Consider the following 19712-nt stretch of genomic DNA (forward strand, 5'->3'; position numbering starts at 1 on the left):
CCGACAGAGGAGGTCCGTGTACTGAACTCCGACCCGAGGCGGGTTGGAGTAAGGGTCGGAACCGACCCGAAAACCTCCACCGGCTCCACCAGCACAGACTCCAACTGTGCCGTGGCTGTTGGAGGAGGAACCAAGACAACAGGGTGGGCAACCGGCTCCGGAGCCGACTGGGCTGGAGCCGAAACCAACTTTTGGAAGACTGGAGACTGAAACAGCCTTTGAAGTACCCTGTCTATGTCCGAATCCGACATTCTCGAAGACCGAGAAGAGATCGAACGAGTTCGAGTCGACTTCTCCACCGGTTCCAAAGGACTGGGGGACCGGCTCCAAATGGTCTCGATAAATATCGGTGCTGAGGGAGACTCCACAACCATTGAAATTTCCCTCAGAGTCGAAGTGGACTTCGGCGCCGAAGGGGAAGAGTCTGAGCGGGCAACTCTCATCGGCTCCGAAGACAGTGGAGCCGATGAAGGTGACCCGCCTCTCGAAGCTCTAGCCGTCGGCTCCAAAGCCAGAGGAGTCGAGGCTGGAGGCATCGAGGCAGACCGTTCCGCCCTCGGCTCCGAAGTCCGTGGAGCCGATGGAGAAGCCTGCCTAGATTTCTTTGTAGCCGGTTCCGACGGGCTGGTCGGAGCAGATGATTTCTTCTTCTTAGAAGGTGAAGAGGAAGAAGAAGATAAAGCCTCCTCAAAGGAAGGGGTGATAAGTCCTTTTAAAATCAATTTGTTTTTCCTCTCTTGGAGGACACGGGAGGAAAAAGCGTGACAAATGCTGCATGACTCCTGAAGATGCTTAGGGCCTAAACAATAAACGCACAAAGAGTGATCGTCCGTAATGGACATTTTGTAACTGCATTTAGAGCATTTCTTGAATCCAGAAGGTCTGTGCTCTTTCGACATGTTGACCCAATCACTACCACAGAAAAAATCTTTAACAAAAAATTTTGCTCAAAGGAAAGCGTAACTGAGGACAAGACCCCTCTAACAGAAAACGGGATTACTTGTCCGAAACTATACTACAATACCACAAAAAAAAAACTCACACTAAGTTTCAACCACGCGCGAGAGCAAGGCCCCTCTAACTTAAATGGGATCCTTTCCCTCAAACTGATGATAATTTCTCCACAAAAAACAACGATAGCTGTTAAAACAGATTTTGGGTAAATTAGCCAAAAATTCCTGACAGAATTTTTTAAAGAAATAAGCACTTAGCTCAGCCAAGTCCGAGACCACGTCTTTGCTGTAGAAGCGGCAAATGAGATCTGGGAGGCAGTGGTGGTGCATCCTGGGATGTGGGAGAGCTCAGCCAATAAGAGACTTCGTTCTATAGTATAGCGTGCCGAGTCGGAGCCGAGGATCGGCTCCGAACCCATCAGTACAGAATGTAGGCGAGATAGGATCACATTACATCATCCAAGTAGTGTATTTCTTCTGAATCTGAATCATAAGTAAACTCGAGAAATTCTGTACTCTGATTAATATATTTGATGAATTCTTTAATTTCATCTTCGGGTCCATCCCATAAAATGAATATATCGTCCAAAAATCTATAGTAGCCTATAATGTGTTTGAAAAAGGTAGAACTAAAGACAAAATGTTTTTCCCAGAATAACATTATATTTGCGTAAATAGGTGCACAAGCAGATCCCATGGCAACTCCATCTGTTTGATGGTATAAATCTCCTTGAAAATAAATTTAATTATACTTCAAAACAAGTTCCATATTTTCCATAACCAACCTGAAATCATCAGGTGTGAGGATTTTCATCTCAACTATCATATTTTCAAACCATTCCAACCCAATTCGGTGTGGAATGACCGAAAATAAATCTCTCACATCAATTGTCAAAAAAAACAATACCTTCCCCATACTGTGTGCCACCTATTTTAGATAGGAAATCCCATGAGTCTATTAAAATGTGAGTAAATTTCTTGTAAAATTCTTTTAGTTTGGTGTCCACAAAAATTGCAAGTGGTTGTGTTTTTGAACCTTGTGAAGACACAATTGGTCTTAGGGGTGGACTTTCTTTGTCCTTATGCACCTTGGGTATGCCAAATATTGCTGGGATGACAGGTTTTATTACCCTTAAAAAATTATATAGTTCGTTATCTATAAGACCTTGTAGTAAATTATCTTCTAAAATCATGTCTATCTTCCTGTAAGAAATATTCACTTCATTCCTAGATACTAGGCTATACCTACTGTCTTTGTCTAGTATATCACATATTCTTTTTGTGTGTATCCATCAGCACTACCCCTCCACCTTTATCCGGTTTCATTATCCGCAAATTGACGTTGTCACTTAATTGTTTTAGGGTACAAATTTCATTCTTAGTCAAGTTTTGTCCTATGGGTGGGTGTTTTTTATATCCATCCCTTATTGTGCCCGTGACACACCTTTCAAAATTCAACATGTCTTGGTGTATTGGGGGGTTAAAAGTACTGGCTTTCTTAAGAGTAGTTTTTCTGTGTTTAGTCTTCCTTTCTTTGAACATGTGAAATAAGTTCAACTTCCTAGTAAATAGCCTAAAATCTAATAAAATTTCATCAATCCCAGGTTTTTTAACTGGGACAAATGTAAAACCTTTTGTGAACAAGTTGAAATGTTCTTATTTACCTCAACATCTGTGTAGTTGTAAATGAAAAAAATTTGGATAAAATAACCTTGGACCCAACGTTTCTCTCTATATTGTTTGAACAGGTTTCGTTAACACATTCTTGGGACATGGGAGAACGGATAATACTGTTTATTTTATCTCCCTGACACCCCCCCTCCCCCTCATATGTGGTGGTACATAGTGGTTCCTCGTCACTACTGCATAAGATGGTTGCTGGTCTAAATTCCTTATCCTTTCGGACCTTCTCGGTCCCTGCTCTTCTAAAGGGATCCCACTATTAGTGTTTTGATCTCCATATTGATTGTGCATTTGTTTGTATCCCCCATGGTGACCTTGGTATTCACCAAGTCCCATTTCTTTTCCCCTGTTGTAACCTCCTTCATTGTTTTGCAAGTTCCTTCTGAAAATTCCTATCGTCACAAAAGTATGCTTTCCCCTCCCTGTAGTCGTTCAAATCCCTATCCAATTTTCTTGTCTTCCTAACATGGTTCTTTGAAATCACATTGTCCACTTCGTACATTCAATTTGTCAATAATATTTTTACATTCAAGCATAACATAATTAGTGTCAATTAATGGCCAGCCTATTAGAAGTCAAGACTAATTAAATATGGGTGTTACTTAGATGTATTTAAACTGAAGATTTGTATGTACAACAGATTCTGATGAAGTCTCCATATGGGAGATGAAAGCGCTTAATCTGGTGACTTTTATTTATTTTTCGTAATAAATTGGTGTTTTGAAACGCTTACCTGGTGTTCTGTTGGACTTTGATTTCGATTTTACTTAACTTAAAGTTCCACGTTCTACTAAGAGGAAAGCCTTTATTATTCCGGTAGTCAGATTGCTAACAGACGACATTGGTGGATAGTTAAATCTAGTCTCAAAATATTTTAAAGCAAAACTATACAGACGTTTTATAGTACACTGATTAAATTTAGCACAAAACCGACAGCAAGGCACGTTGTGATCAGGGCCTAGGCAAGGAATACAGTACAAGTGAAAATCCTTATGAGGTATTTGCTTCCCACAAGTAATGCAATTATTAACTTTTACTGACATCGGTAAGGAGCAAGAAAAGGTTTCTCCAAGGTACTTAGCTTTAAGTTAAAGACTTCGGTTCTGAAACTCGCAAACGAAAATTTCAGGAGTCGGCTGACCAGCACTTGTGAACTGCTTCGGGCACTGCACGGCAAGAAAGACTGATGAAAGTGGAGTCGGCTGCATGTGTTATACCCCCGACGACCTGATGTCATGGAAGAAGAGACAGCCACCGACCGACGCAGGACCCAAGACTTTGTTAATCAGGCCGACTGAGGGAAACCTGCCAGCAGATTACCCAAATGTAATGACTGCAACAGTGAAACATGAAGAACATCATGTGGTGGCGGAAATGAGGGCCAACATGATGCCAAGTGCACAGTGAAAGAAACACTAAAGAAGGACTTGCAGGTAGCTGTTGCAACAGCTGCAGAAGGAGGCGGCTCCATTACATCCTCCTCCTTGTTCCAATACATAAAACCTTTACAGCCCTTGTTTTAAAATGTAGTTTTAAACTTCATTTACATATACTCAGATCTGCATCTGGTGCCTTTTTTAATTTCCACAGTGTATCAAGTGGATATTTGTGGGATGTGTGCTGATATTACAAACTGAAGCACAGGGCTTTTAAAAGTTAATAAGTATGCCATGGTTGCTACACATACTTGAATGCCTCTTCAGTACAAATGCCGTTTATCTTTGCAGATTTATGAACAAGGCACATTTTATATGTACATGTGGAACTAAGGTACTCTGCATAGGAGACTTCTGGTTTGTGACCCTCAGGTAGTTTCATGTGTCATTTTTGAACTTCACATTTTCACAGGTGTATTACAACATGCTGCCAGCATTACCTAGTAAGTAGTATGCTCTTCTATTTCATTCTGAATCCAGCTGTTTGCATTTGTTTAAGGAAAATTGTACTTATGAAACTGGCTCTTTATAGGGGTCATTTTAAAGCAAGAAAAGTGCTTAACATGCTGACACTAACATATTTAGAGGTATACCTCATCAGATGCACAAGGCCACAAAGCTTAAAGTCACAACATGTTACGTACATCACACTATGGGCAGTGTAAGTAAATGAGGCGAAGTACTATAAGAACCAGTAATGCCTCTACATATGGAATATTGTCTCCCCCTCTGGTTTTGTGTACCCAGCTGACCATTAGAAGCTTGGCTATACTACTTTTTCTTAGCATCCCCAGTACTATTCCCCTGGTGCTGGGTTGGAGTAGTCTGAAGCATCATGCAGACTTGACCCTGCATACTATGGAAAATTTTTTGGTATGCCCTAACTGGGCAAAGTTAGTGATGTCACATGTATTACAAAGTACAAAGCCACAACTCCCACGTCGTCCTTTTACCAACAATACACATGGAATGTGATGATTATCTTCTATAAGCTTGTGTTTGCAAAAACTCCTATGGCCAATGGTGAAGACTTTCATTTCTTTATGAATGCTGTAGTGGAATGGATGGTACAAACCTCTCATTCAAATAAGCTGTTGTTTGTCTTTTCAGCTTTTCCCAGTTAGGGGTCACCACAGCGGAACTCCAGTCCACTAATGATTGGCAGTAGATTTTTATGGTGCCGAGTTGCCAGCCCGACGCCCAACCTTCAGTGAAGGCATGCTCACTCACGCATGTCTTTCGGAGGCCACTCGACCGCAGGGAGGACATGCAGACTCCACACAGAAGGCACTCCAGCCGAGAATCGAACAGGAGAACCTCTTGCTGTGAGGCAACAAAGCTACAGCTGTACCACTGTGGCATAATAAGTACATAACATATTTTTTAATTCAGAAACTGTCTTCTAAATGCAAATATAACACTACTGTAAGTACGAAGAAAATGACAGGTGAACAACTTATCATTAGATTCAGGAACTCTAACAAATTCCTTAAAATCATAAGGCACATATATGGTAACACCAATAAAAAAACATGCACAACAGCAAACACAGGTCTAGATTAATACAAATCAAAACACCATATATTTGATAGAATAAACATTTTTAATAAAATAAAAAAATTTAAGCACTTTCATCGGAATGTAAAAAGCAAGACTTCATCAGACTGTTGAAATTCACACCACGAACATTTCATTTTCAAAGAGCTACATCACACTCTAGTACCAATAAAAAAATATTTTACAAATAAATGAATAAATGCCTTTCAGTTTAAGAATAACCTTTTTTTCTGCATTACTGAGGCCAGGTTTAACAAAAGCATTTAACTGTATTTGCCATTTCAATTATTTTACTTCCAAAGCATTCACTCTGCCCCCGCTCCCTCCATGTCTTCCTTCTGGTGATACTTTGGAAGTAAAAAATAACAGTGAAGTGTTTATGATGCAAGTCAAGCGAGTCTGTAAAATGGATTCTGAGAGTCACATTATGCTTACACATCCATCAATTATTCATTGCAAATTCCAGGCAACAATCTATGCAGCAAAATCAGAAACTCTTCAAGACTTAACAGCAAACAACTTTATATAAACATATCTCCCTTACTGGGTTTGATAACTGCTTCCACTTCCTTCCAAATATTGTGCAGCAGTGCTGGGTCCCTATATACCTCCTCTCGCAGTTTAAGATTCACCAGTGTAACATGTACTCCCTTCAGTATTTCTGAATACCTGAGAAGATAAGGCAGAAAAATGTTAATATTCATATTTACCGAATGCAAGCCCCAAAAAAACTCTGCATTAGTTGAGAGGTATAGTCGGGCGGCCACGGTGGTGCAGTGGTTAGCACTGCCGCCTCACAGCAAGAGGTTCTCCGGTTCGATCCTCGGCTGGGGTGCCTTCTGTGTGGAGTCTGCATGTCCTCCCTGTGGTCGCGTGGGTTTCCTCCGGGTGCTCCGGTTTCCTCCCACATCCCAAAGACATGCTGCAGGTGGATTGGACACTCTAAATTGGCCCTAGGTGTGCATGTGTGTGTGCCTTCTGTGGAAGGTTGGGCGCCGGGCTGGCAATTCAACACCATAAAATTCCACTGCCAATCAGTGTGCGGACAAGGTGATCCGCTGTGGCGACCCCTAACCGGGAAAAGCCGAAAGAAGAAGATTAGTTGAGAGGTATAGTCAGTGTGTGTATTAATACAGTGATTTCATAAATTTATTTTATAAAAAACACAATTATTATGTAGAAACAAATGCATTCAAAATTCCAATAAAATATACAAAATAATGAGGTGTGGAAGCAAATGGACAAAACAATTCATTTATCTAACATATCAAAAAAAATCAAAATTTATATTCAGACTGGCACACTATCGGTTTTAATGATTGGGCAATTGATGCTAGAGTGGTAGACAAACTTTTCCTATCCTCTGTCAGTCTTCAGCTCTCCTTGTTATATTGGTGACAACAGGACCACTATTTTACCAAGCCTAATGGCAGAACTAAGAGGTAATAAAAAAGCTAGTTACCTAAATACTGCCTTCTATCGACTATACTCCAACTCCCCTGACTTACTTAACACTTCCTTCCCCATCCTCTCTTCCTCACCCAGAAGGATAAAGATGTTTTGATTTCACTATCAGCCAGTCCAGGAATATGACAACTACCCCAGAAAATCTGTTCTCCCTCCAGTGGTTATACAAAGAGCAGCACAGAATCCTTGGCACCAGTCCTGTTGTAACCCACTATTTATACCTAAAACTATTGATTTGTACTTTCATACTATCTCTTTAGGCGTACTGAGACATTGCATAAGTTGTCTCAATTTTTCTGACAACCACCTATTACCCAATCAAAGAGTATGTGAGAGACGTACTTATACATCATCTCTGGAGGAAAGGCTCTTGTATACATCCACTACAAAAACCAAACAGGTTGTCAGACACACACTGCACTACACAATACCTGCCATACACACATTAAAGGACAAAAACACAGACCCACATAGGCAGAGTAAAAGAAATCTACAAACCCAAAACCTCAAAGGCCTCCCATATGCAATAATTACAATAAGTACTTTCAGCAATCTCACAAAACACACTACCAAAGCAACACCCACAATACACATTCAGCCTTAACTCACAGTGTTTCTACATCTAAATTCATAAGGCAGGCCACCATACAATCCAACATTTTGGTTACAGAAGACTCTCTTTAATTTCTCAACATCTTTTGGATTTCTAATACTATGGTGGGAATTGACCCCATTCCCAAGTCAAAGTATGATTAAGGTTCTTGAAATTAGTATTGTTTCAATCTTTGATGTCAGCCAGAAGTGCTCTTCACAGCACCCGCAATGTACCCAGCAATGACTCCTCTGCAATTCATACACAGTTACATGCATCAGTAATATATCTAAATAAAATTGTAGGTTCATTTTTATAAGATCCATTATTCCTACTACTATTGGAACTGTCTGGGTATCTTTGTTCCACATTGCTCTCATTTCTGCCTGCAAATCCTGATATTTTATGACTTTGTGTCTCTCTGTACGCAAGACATTGTAGTCACGGGGTATGGTGATTTCAATGATCAATGCTACTTTTGTCTTCTTTTCACAGACCACTATATCTGGTTTTCTCGCATCTATCTATTGAACTGTTGGTAACAGGTGATCCCATGTGATGTAGGCCATCATTTTCTATTATGCTTTGCAGCTCATGTTTCCAGTCGTTTTCAACTACTTCAATATTATAATGTTTGCATAATCCCCAGTGCAACAGTCTTGCCATATTATTATGCCTTTCAGTATACAGTCCTTCTGCCATTAGTATGTCATAATCAGCAACAAGGCGTGCAACTGTTTCCAATTCTGTTTTACAAAACCTACATTTGTCTGCTTCCCCCACATGTTCAATGGACTTTGTAAACCAACTTATATATGTAGTCCATTATCTTGGGCTGCCAATAATAACCTTCCATCTTCTGATTTGAATTTGCCTCTTCTTAACCATTCCTGTGTTTGATCCTGATCAACACGAGGTTGCTCCAGGAGTTTTCTATCCTTGCAACTACATTTATGGACTTTCCAAATTTCTTGCCTTCTCATCTGAACCTTCACCTTATATTCTTTCTTTTGCTTTTTGACATATTCAGTTGCTGCCTGAGTTTTATCTACTTCTGGTTTGATTTCCATTCCCACTTGATGCTGATATGCTTCTGCTAGACTAAGCAGGGAAGTCATCTTAGATTTATTCTCCTCATGCTTCAAAACTTTCACTATGTTTGGGTCTTGTGAGGTCAGCAGATATGTATGCAGTCCCACAACTGCAGAACTATACATGTAATCAATTTCAAGGAGGTCCGTACCTCCTTCGGAATGGAGAAAAAGAAGTTATGTACCTACCATAATGTTCCATGTTAGTTGTCTTCATCTTGCCTTCGTTCTTGCTGGTTGGGATCGGGGCCTATCCTTGGCTCCAACACGGCCATCTTCTATAGCTCGAGAGCTGTTTACTGGCTCGAGGCTACCCCTTATCCCATGATGCCTAGCGCTAGCTACCCAGATCTCATTTGAAATAGCTAACCCCAGACATAGCCAAAGAATCATCCTGTCCAAGCAAACAGGTAGAGCATACCTGTCATACTCTCTAAGTCAGTAGAGGAAACAAACCAGAGAACACTCAGCCAGTGAAACCAAAACTCACCTCAATCCAATAGGACAGGGGGACTTTTCAAAAAGTTGTTCTTAAAGAGATGAAGTTAATGTTTGAAGAGTTTAGTAAAGAAAAAAAACAATACAATTTAAGCAAAAATGAATGGCAAGCTTTAAAAAATTTGAAAAAAATGAAAAATGATTATATATTTAAATGTGCAGATAAAGGGGGTAATTGGGTTATTCTTAATAGATCTGATTATTGTACTATGGTTAATAGATTGCTTTCTAATAGTGAAGAATATTCCAAACTTGATGGGGATCCCACTAAATTGTATAATGAAGAATTGTTAACCCTTCTGGAAAGGGGAGAGCGATTAGGTTTCTTTTTGCATACTGATATCAAGAAGATGTATATTAAGGACCCTCGCATACCCATATTATATGCTCTTCCCAAGATTCACAAAGATCTGGTAGAGCCCCCTGGTAGGCCAATTATATCAGGGATAGGCTCTTTTTTGGAGAATGTTAATGTTTTCCTGGATTTCCAGTTGAAAACTCATCTCAAAAAAGTAAATGCTCATATTAGTAACACTCAGGATCTGATTAATGAAGTAAATAAAATTTCTTGGGAGAGAGATTTTTATTGGGTAACCATCGATGTTAAGTCATTATATACAAACATCAACATAAGATGGGGGCTTGAAGCCATTCATAATATGTTAGGTGAAGGTCCGAGGACCAGCTTTTTGATCTCCTTGTTAGAATTTTGTCTAACTCACAACTATTTTGTATTTAATGAGGAGTATTTTTTACAAATCAAGGGAACGGCTATGGGAGCAGCTTATGCTCCCACTTATGCCATTATATACATGGATTCCTTTGAAAAGAAATTTATCTATACCTCAGATTTCTTTAAAAATAGAGTGGTTTTGTACAAGCGTTTCATTGACGACTTAATTTTCATATGTAGAGGGGATGTTATAGAGTTTTGTGAATTTTTTGAAAATTTGAATGAAAATGAACATAATTTGTCATTTTCATATGAGATCAGTAGGAATCAAATCAATTTCTTGGATTTGACATTATTTGATAAAAATAATACTATAGGATTCAGACCTTATAGGAAAAGTACGTCAGTGAATATGTTTTTACATGCTAGCAGCATGCATCCTCCACATTTGTTAAGAGCCTTACCTCATGGAGAATTCAAAAGGATATATCAGCATACCAGCATAGAATCTGAGTTAGATTACGAATTAAATGAGGTATTTGTTAGATTATGTGATAGAGGTTATGATAAAGGGCAATTATTAGCTAGCATGAATAACATTAATAAACAGAAAACATTTAGGAAGACAGAAATGAATGTTATAGATTCTTACAAAAAAGATAAAGATATTGAAGATGTGTTTTTTGTGACTAGATATACTGCCTTTTCTGAAAAATTTGTTTCTATCATCAAGAGATTTTGGTTTTTGATCAGTGAGGATGATCAGATAGGTGAACTTTTTCCTGATCACATAATATTTTCTTATAAGAAAGGTAAAAATTTAAAGGAAATATTGAATAATAATCTCTTGACAAAAAGAATTTCCAAAGCCACTAGCATGGGATCTTTTAGATGTGGATCTTGCAGTGTATGTGACAGAATTTTTGATGTCAGATGTATTAATAATGTCAACCACTACCCCAAACACTATTTTACTTGCAAATCTATTGGTGTTGTATATACACTTACTTGTTCTTGTAATAATACATGGTATATTGGACAAACTAAAAGAATGGTTAGGGTGAGAATTCTAGAGCATTTAAAAGACATCCGAAACCATAATTTATCTAGTCCAGTTGCCAAACATTTTTAGAAGTTCATGAAGGAAAAGCTGATAGTTTAAAATTTAGTATTTTGGGCAAACCTTTTTGTTGTAAAGGTGATAATATTTGTGACAGATTATTGGAGCTAGAAACTAAAATGATTCTAAAATATAATACTTTAAAACCTTTAGGACTGAATTTAGAATTAGGCATATGATAATTTGATTATTTAACATGTTATGAATATTTTTTGATCAAATAAATAACATAAAATGTTTATATTTTTGATACTAATATTCATATATTTATATAAGAATTTATAAATAGGAAGGTCACTTTAAATATATTTCTGATGCATTTTTTCCCTCCTTTTTTGCATTTAATGATGTAATAAATTGAATAATTGATCCAATTAATGTTTATATAAATACTACTACTAAGTAACATTGAATTGTGATCCTTTGAAGGCGAATGGCCGAGGTACCAGATCTTTGGAGAGAATAAAGAAAATTTCTGCTGGATTAAGTATTGGCTGTTTGGTGTGTTTTATATTTGTTTTTTTGCTTCGTCAAGTTTGTTTGTCATACCTGTCATACTCTCTAAGTCAGTAGAGGAAACAAACCAGAGAACACTCAGCCAGTGAAACCAAAACTCACCTCAATCCAATAGGACAGGGGGACGGAGGGTGGGACACAAAAAAGAAAGCGAGATGAAGACAACTAACATGGAACGTTATGGTAGGTACATAACTTCTTTATGTTAAATTGTCTATCTCACTTTCGTTCTTGCTGGTTGGGACAGCGTCCCTAGCACCTACAATCCTGCGCGGCTCATTGAAACAGACTCTTCAGAACAGTGGAACCAAAGTCAGCTCTGCTCCTGGAGACCATATCTAGCTTGTAATGAGAAATAAAGGTATGAGGATTTGCCCACATAGCAGCTGCACAGATGGAATCCATGGGCAACCTAGATTGGAAGGCTACAGAGGTGGCCAAAGCCCTAGTAGAATGACCTTTCGGTTTGATAGGTAACTCTGTTTCTCAATTAATAAATGAAAGTAATAATGCGAGACAACCACCTGGATAAGGTCACTTTGGAAACTGGAAGACCTTGTTTGCCTAGAGCGTAGGAAAGGAATAGTTGGTCAGACTTCCTTATATCCTTAGGCCTATGCAAGTAAAAATGAAATTGTCTATGAACGTCCAATTGGTATAATTTGTATTCTGCCTTGTTGGTGTGGTTAGGGAAAAACACAGGAAGGTCTACAGATTGGTTTAAATTATTTTCTGAGCAGACTTTCAGAAGGAATGAGGGATTAGTCCTCAGAGCAACCCTGTCCTTATGAAAAAACAAGTATGGAAGACAAACACATAGTGCCTGAAGTTCAGAGACGCATCTGGCTGAAGTAATAACTACCAGAAAGAGTGTTTTCCAAGATAGAAACTTAATGGAGCAGGACACTGCAGGTTCAAAGGGGGGCATAATTAAGGAGGTTAGTACCAAATTAAGGTCCCAAGGAGGAGGAGGATCTCTCACTGGAGGTCTAATGAGAGTAGTCCCTCTTAAAAAGGCTTTACAGAGCATATGAGACAATGTTTGAATTAGACAACCCAAAATGAAAGATAGTAATGGCCGCCAATTGAACCCTGATTGTAGCAGAAGCGGACCCAGAATGAAAAAATTGTGCTAGGAACTCCAAAATGTCGTGGACTGGGGCTGAAAAAGGATCTACGTTCCTAGCCTCTGCCCAACAAGAAAAACATTTCCATTCGCTAGCAAAAGTTTTTCTAGTTGTGGACTTGTGAGAGGAGACAATAATCTCATGCACGGCCGGGGAAATGTTGGGAAGCCTGGCTAAGGTTGGAAGTGAAGCAACCAAGCCGTGAGCTGGAGTGTTTGGAGGGATTGATGCAGCCCACCTGTTTGATGAATCAAGTAGGTCTGGAATCGGATCCAGAATCCAGGGCTGATCGAGAAGGTAATGGTGCAGGAATGGAAAAGTACAGTTTTGTACCTACCATAAATGTAGATGTCCGATAGGTATGCATCTGCAGTCATAACATCTGGGTTGTCCTGCCTCAGGCAGCCCTTCGGTCGGCCGGATTCCAAAGTCTGGGTCTGGCCTCGGCTGATGTCGCACTTTCCCCGACGTCAGAGCTTCTGGGGTATAAAGGCATCAGCCGACGCCATTTTCCTCAGTGTTTCTTGCCCCAGATGCCTATATATATATATATATATATATATATATATATATATATATATATATATATATATATACACAAACAAACAAATACACCATAATAGATTCCCCCAGCTAGCTGAAAGAAGGGTAAGCACCCTAGGAATACCACAGAGGGGAAGGAGGGTGGGTAATCCTGACTGCAGATGCATACCTATCGGACATCTACATTTATGGTAGGTACAAGACTGTACTATGTCCTTCAAGGATGCATCTGCAGTCATAACATCTGGGTAGAATACCATAGCCAAACTGGGGGAGGAGGTACTAAGATAAGGATGGTGTAGTTAAGATCCCCTGTAAAAATGCAGTTGCAAAGCCTGCTCGGGATCTGGAGTATAAAGGTAGATTGTAATGCTTGGCAAATGTATGCACGGAGCTCCAAGTAGCAGCTTCTAAAATGTCCTTGGTAGCCACCCCTCGTAGGAAAGCTGTAGTGGTGGCTGTGGCCCTTGTGGAATGAGGCCTGATATTTTCAGGAGCTGTCTTTCCATGAAAAGAGTAGCAAAAGCGAATGCAATTTCCTATCCATTTAGAAATTGTCTGTTTGGAAATTGCTTTTCCTTGCACCCCAGTTGCATATGCTACAAAAAGTTGGTCAGTTTTCCTGCTGGTTTCAGTTCTGTCCAGATAGTAGCGTAGTTGTCTGTGTATATCCAAGGTGTGCAAAAGTTTTTCTCCTTTGTTCTGTGGGTTAGGGAAGAACGTAGGCAAATGAATAGCTTGGTTCAAGGATACCCTGGATACCACCTTTGGCATGAAAGTAAGATTGGTTCTCAGAGACACTCTATCCTGGTGAAAAATAAGGAAAGGCTGCACCGCCATTAATGCCTGTAACTCGGATACTCTTCTTGCTGAAGTGATTGCCAGAAGGAAAGCAGTTTTCCAAGATAAAAACTGTAAGTCTGCTGATGCTGCTGGTTCAAAAGGAGGTAGTGTTAATTTTTCCAGCACAAAATTGAGATCCCATGCAGGCAGAGGGGGTCTCCTTGGAGGTTTAACATTTTTGATCCCTCTCAAAAATTGTCTGAGAAGAGGGTGAGAGAAGATAGGAGGATCAATATTGTATTCTGCTGAAATTGCTGAAGCATGAATCTTAATGGAAGAGTAGGACAGGCCATTGTGGAACAATTCTGCTAAGTATTCTAGGATGTGTGCTAGGTTTGCCACTGTGACATCTGTGCCCTTTGATGTGCTCCAAATGAGGAATCTCTTCCATTTAGCTGAGTATGTCTTCCTTGTGGAGGGTCTGCGAGCCTCCAGGATAATGTCCTTGACCCTCTGAGATAAGACAGTTTGGTTTGGTTTTAAGCAATTTTCCAGGCAGTTAGTTGCAGTGTTTTCAAGTTTGGATGCAGGGTCTTGAAATTGTTCTGCGTTAGAAGAAGAGGCCAAAGGGGTAGAGGCCATGAGTTCGCCTGAGACATGCTTCTCAGTAGCGGATACCAGTGCTGTCTTGGCCAGTCGGGAGCTATTAGTATCACCTTTGGCTGTTCCTCCCTGATCTTCAGTAGAACCTTGTACATCAATGGGAGAGGTGGAAATGCATACACTGTTAGGGCATTCCAGCTGAAAGAGAGAGAGTCCACCCTCCAGGCTTGTGGGTGGTATGTCCTTGAGCAGAATTTCTTCAGTTGGTGGTTGAGTGGGGAGGCGAACAGATCTATCTCTGGCATTCCCCATTTCTTTGTTATGAGCTTGAAGATGTCTGGATGCAGCATCTATTCGTGAGCATCCGTGGTAGTTCTGCTTAAGCTGTCTGCTAGTGAATTCTCTTTTCCTGGTACGAATTTGGCCTGCAGCTGGATATTGAGATTCAGGCCTAGGTTCCACAGATCCATTGCCATCCGGCATAGAGGGTAGGAGTGTGTGTCTCCCTGTTTGTTTATGTACCACATGACCGTGGTGTTGTCTGTCCTTATCAGCAGATGTCCTTGCTGGAGGAATGGTTTGAATGCCTCGATTGCATGCTTCACTGCCAGCATCTCCTTTTGGTTTATGTGCAAGTTTAGCTGGCCTTGAGACCATAGGCCTTGGATACATTTGTCCTACATGTGTGCTCCCCATCCTAGGTCTGAGGCGTCCGTGGTGATGGTCTGCCTTGGTTTTGGTTTGTTGAAAGGCAACCCTCTGTTGGACTGGCAGGCCTGAGCCCACCACAGGAATTCCTTTTCAAGGCATGGAATGATTGGTATCATGGTTTCTAGACTGTGCCTGTGTTGAGACCATACATTCCTTAGGTACCATTGTAATTTCCTCATATGCAGCCTGGCATGCGGGATCAAAATTATGCAGGATGCCATGTAACCCAGGGCCTGCAGGACTTTCCTTGCAGTAAGCTGAGTTTGTCTTGTTAAAGTCATGAAGTAATCTGGAAGTTGTTTTTGTTTTTCTTCTGTGAGAAAAGCCATTTGAGTTATTGTGTCCAGATCTGCACCCAAAAAGGTTATCCTTTGGGATGGCACTAGTCTTGACTTTTGGATGTTGACTGTGTATCCCAAGGCCTGTAACAGGTGTATGACATAGGCCAAATCCTTTATCAAATTTGTCTTGTTGTCCGCTTGTATCAGGCAATCGTCCAGGTATGGGTAGATTTGAATTCCCTGAAGTCTGCAATGTGCAATTACTGATGCCAGGCATTTCGTGAATACTCTGGGCGCAGTAGATAAGCCAAAGGGTAATGCTGAGAATTGATAATGCTCTGATCCTGCAAGAAATCTGAGGTGTCTTCTGCAATCTGGTCGGATAGGGACGTGCAGGTATGCCTCCTTGAGATCTAGAGTCACCAGCCAAGACTCCTTGCCCAACATGGGAAGAAGTTGCTGTAGGGTCAGCATTTTGAATTTTGGCACAATGAGATATGTGTTCAGTGCGGACAAGTCAAGAATAGGCCTCCATTGGTTTTCTTTTCTTGGTACAAGGAATAGTCTGGAGTAAAATCCTTGGCCTTGTTCCATAGATGGTACCCTTTCTATCGCTTTTATCTGAAGTAAATTGTTGATTTGTCTTAAAGCCTCTGGCTTCTGGTTTGGTGGAAGGTTTGGCATTCCGCTCCTTTTTGGTAAAGTGTGGAAGTGAAACCTGTATCCTTTGTCTATTGTTTGCAATGTCCATGTGTCCTTTGTAATGCAATGCCAGTTTTTTGAGAATAAAGCCAGCTTTCCGCCCAAGGTAGCTTTCCAGTTGTTCCCTGGTAGGCGGAATCAGAGTCAAGTCATTGTGTCTGTCCTGTGGTAGTGGTTGTGGTTGCAGCTGTGGCACTATTCCTCTGGTTGGCAGGCTGCCACTGACGGCCCCTGTAGGCACCCTTTGATTGACCTCTGCCTCTAGGGCGTCTATTCCTGCCCCTCTGTGCTCTGGAGGTGTCTGGAAAGGACCAATCCTTTGAAGGCCAGTTTCTGCTGAACCTCGGAGGTTGGACCTGCAGAAATTCCTTTACTGTTTGCACAGATTTTGCTTTTTCTTCCACTTTCTTTAGAATTTCCTGTGCAGGGGAGCCAAATAAACTTTGTTTCTCCATTGGAGCATCTAGGAGTTTAGCCTTGACATGGTCTGGCAAGGATTGCTCTTTTAGCCAGGCATGCCTACAATTACTGCCCCAGTCATAGCTGATCTAAATGAAGCCTCCAGTGCATCATAGCCACATTTTAAGAAATGATTACTGACCTGCTGAGAGTTGTGTACCAAATCCTGAAGGGATTTACGGTCTAAAGGTTCAGGAGAAGAAAGCTTTTTATTCAGCTGATCTAACAAATATTCTTGGTACTGTATCATATGGAATTGACAGTTTAATGCCCTGGCAGAAAGAGTAGCAGATGTATAAACCTTCTTACCTCATCTCTCTAATGCTCTAGACTCTCTTTCAGAGGGAAGGGGATTTTTGGCAGTGGTAGCTGCAACACCACCTTTTGGGCCCTGAGAAATAGTTTCTGGGTCTGCAGCATGGGCTTTATACAGTTGGAAGTGAGAATCCGGGACCCTGTAATATCTGTCAGGTTTGGCAGGGGCCGGGGGAAGAGAATCAGGTGCAGAACTGACATCATTATACACATCATCAATTACAGTTAGCACTGGAGGTATGGCAAAGGGCCTATGCTGGGATAAATGTAAAAATGTCCTTAATCTTTTTCTAGAATCAGAAAAAATCCTGACCCTGCCATTGAAAGTGTTCCCTCATTGAGTGCAAAGTCTCCCCAAAGGAAAATTCTTCAGGAGGGGAGGCCGAAGGAATAGAGTCTTCTGCATCTGAATCCTCATAAGGCGAATAGGCCCCCCTCCTGATGGTCTGACAAATCAGATCCATCCGTGGAGTAATCAGAGGAGAGAGGTTCAGAGGGTTCAGTCCTAGGCCTTTTGTCAGGTGGAGGTTGGGAGGCCCTGTCAGGGTGAGGTTGGGAACCCCTAATTAAGGATATAAGGTCCTCAGCAAAACTGAGAATCTGAGAACTTGAGGAAGGCCTCTGTGAAGTAGATTTGGTGGGTAAAGCTTTTGAAAGTTTGGCAGCTTTAGCCCTGGAGAAGGCCTTAATAGACATAGAAGCTGGGGACCTAGCTGCCCCACGTGCAGGTGAAGAAATGTCCAATGGAATGGTGTCGGACAATTCTTGAGCGCTAGCTTCGGTAGGGATTTCTGAAGCCGACTCAGCCGGGGCCTCTCTGGCCTCGGTTGTCGGAGGTATGGTTTCGGTCATACTAAGAACCGATGACTCTGTTTCAGCCGAAACTGAGACACTCGCGGTAGGCCTAACCGTGGTTTCAGCCGAAACCGCAGGCCGCGAGTGGCGGTCCTTTTCCCTGCGTTTTTTGGCCATATGCTTAGTCGGGGTCTCCGACGGCATTTTATATGCAAAAGCGTTACCGATTCTTCTGCAAACTCCGACCGACATCTAAGAGTCCGTCGGTTGAAGGAGGCACAGGCTAAACAAGCTGATACGTCGTGGTCTGGGCCTAAGCAAGGAAGGCAGTAAGAATGGAAATCCTTATGAGGTATTTGTTTCCCACAAGTTAAACAATTATTTACTTTGTCTGACATCGGCTGAGGCAAGAAAGAGTCCCCAACGGGGTACTTAGCTTTTTTCAAAGTCTTCGGTAGCTGAAATCTCTGGATCTGACCGACCGGCACTTGCGAACAGCTTCTGCTTCGGGCACCACGCGGCAAGAAAGACTGAGGAAAATGGCGTCGGCTGATGCCTTTATACCCCAGAAGCTCTGACGTCGGGGAAAGTGCGACATCAGCCGAGGCCAGACCCAGACTTTGGAATCCGGCCGACCGAAGGGCTGCCTGAGGCAGGACAACCCAGATGTTATGACTGCAGATGCATCCTTGAAGGACATCCATATCTGTAGAGGCCAGTAGGGGGCAATGAGGATCATTTTGCAACCCAACGAAATTGCTTTCTGTATGAGTTTCAGTATCAGGGGAAACGGAGGGAATGCATAAAGAAGTCCCCGAGGCCAATCGTGGACTACAGCGTCTCTGGGGGAATGGCCGGGGAGGGGGAATACAGTGAAGAAGTCTTTGCACTTGCTGTTGAGAGGGGTTGCGAAAAGGTCGCAGCAAGGTTGACCCCATCTGCGGAAAATCTTGTCCACTACTGACTAACAGAGACCACTCGTGAGGCATGAGAATGGCTCTGCTTAGCCTGTCTGCTATGACGTTGGACTTCCCTGGGATGTGCATTGCTATCAGAAACCGTTGGGAAGAGATCGCCCACTGCCAGAGTCTGAGTGTTTCTCGACATAAGGGATAGGATCTGGTTCCGCCCTGCTTGTTGATGTATCACACTACAGACATATTGTCCGTTTGAATTGCAATAGTCCCGATAGGTTAAGAGTCCTGAAGAGCTTGCAATACTAAAAGTACCGCTCTCATCTCCAGGACATTTATGTGCAGGTGGTATTCTAGGGGTTGCCAAGTGCCCTGGACAGTCCTGCCCTGAAAATGCCCCCCCCACCCGATCAGGGAGGCATCCGTGGTCACCGTGGCAACAGGAGGAGGAAAAACAAACTGTCTGCCCTGGAGAACTATAGGGGAGACCATCCACCAAGCCAGGTGGTCCTTGCATGTTTGAGTGATCATTATCCTGTGGGACACTGGGAGTTGTTGAAAGGACCATTGGGTAAAAAGCATCCACTGAAGGATCCGCATGTGAAAACGAGCCAGGGGGACTAGAATAATCGCTGCCGCCATGAGACCCAATGTTTTTAGTACAAATCTGGCCTGAATCGTCTTGCACTGTAGTAGTATGTGCACATGTCGGCGAATGTCTGATACTCTATCTGGAGGAAGTTTTGCAGAAAGATCCTTTGTGCTTAATTCTGCACCTATAAATGTTATAGACTGACAAGGCGATAATGCAGACTTTTCGAAATTTATTGATATACCTAGCTCGGAGCAAGTGTGGATGGTATAGTCCCTGGCTCGCAGCAGTTGATGCCTGG

At 41.7% G+C, this 19712-nt stretch overlaps 1 protein-coding gene across 5 annotated transcripts in view; it reads right to left on the reverse strand.

The window, feature by feature from the left end:
• Positions 1 to 19712, reverse strand: part of LOC122813704 (zinc-binding protein A33-like) — a 1378975-nt gene that overhangs the window by 965938 nt on the left and 393325 nt on the right. For all 5 annotated transcript variants that reach the window (XM_044086163.1, XM_044086164.1, XM_044086162.1 and 2 more), the window contains exon 5: positions 6174 to 6298. In XM_044086163.1, coding sequence (XP_043942098.1) covers positions 6174 to 6298 — 125 coding nt within the window. The remainder of the gene's footprint in view (positions 1 to 6173; positions 6299 to 19712) is intronic.

The sequence above is a fragment of the Protopterus annectens genome, chromosome 10.part0 (genome assembly GCF_019279795.1).
Source record: "Protopterus annectens isolate FY-2018-M chromosome 10.part0, PAN1.0, whole genome shotgun sequence".
Classification (NCBI taxonomy): domain Eukaryota; kingdom Metazoa; phylum Chordata; order Ceratodontiformes; family Protopteridae; genus Protopterus; species Protopterus annectens.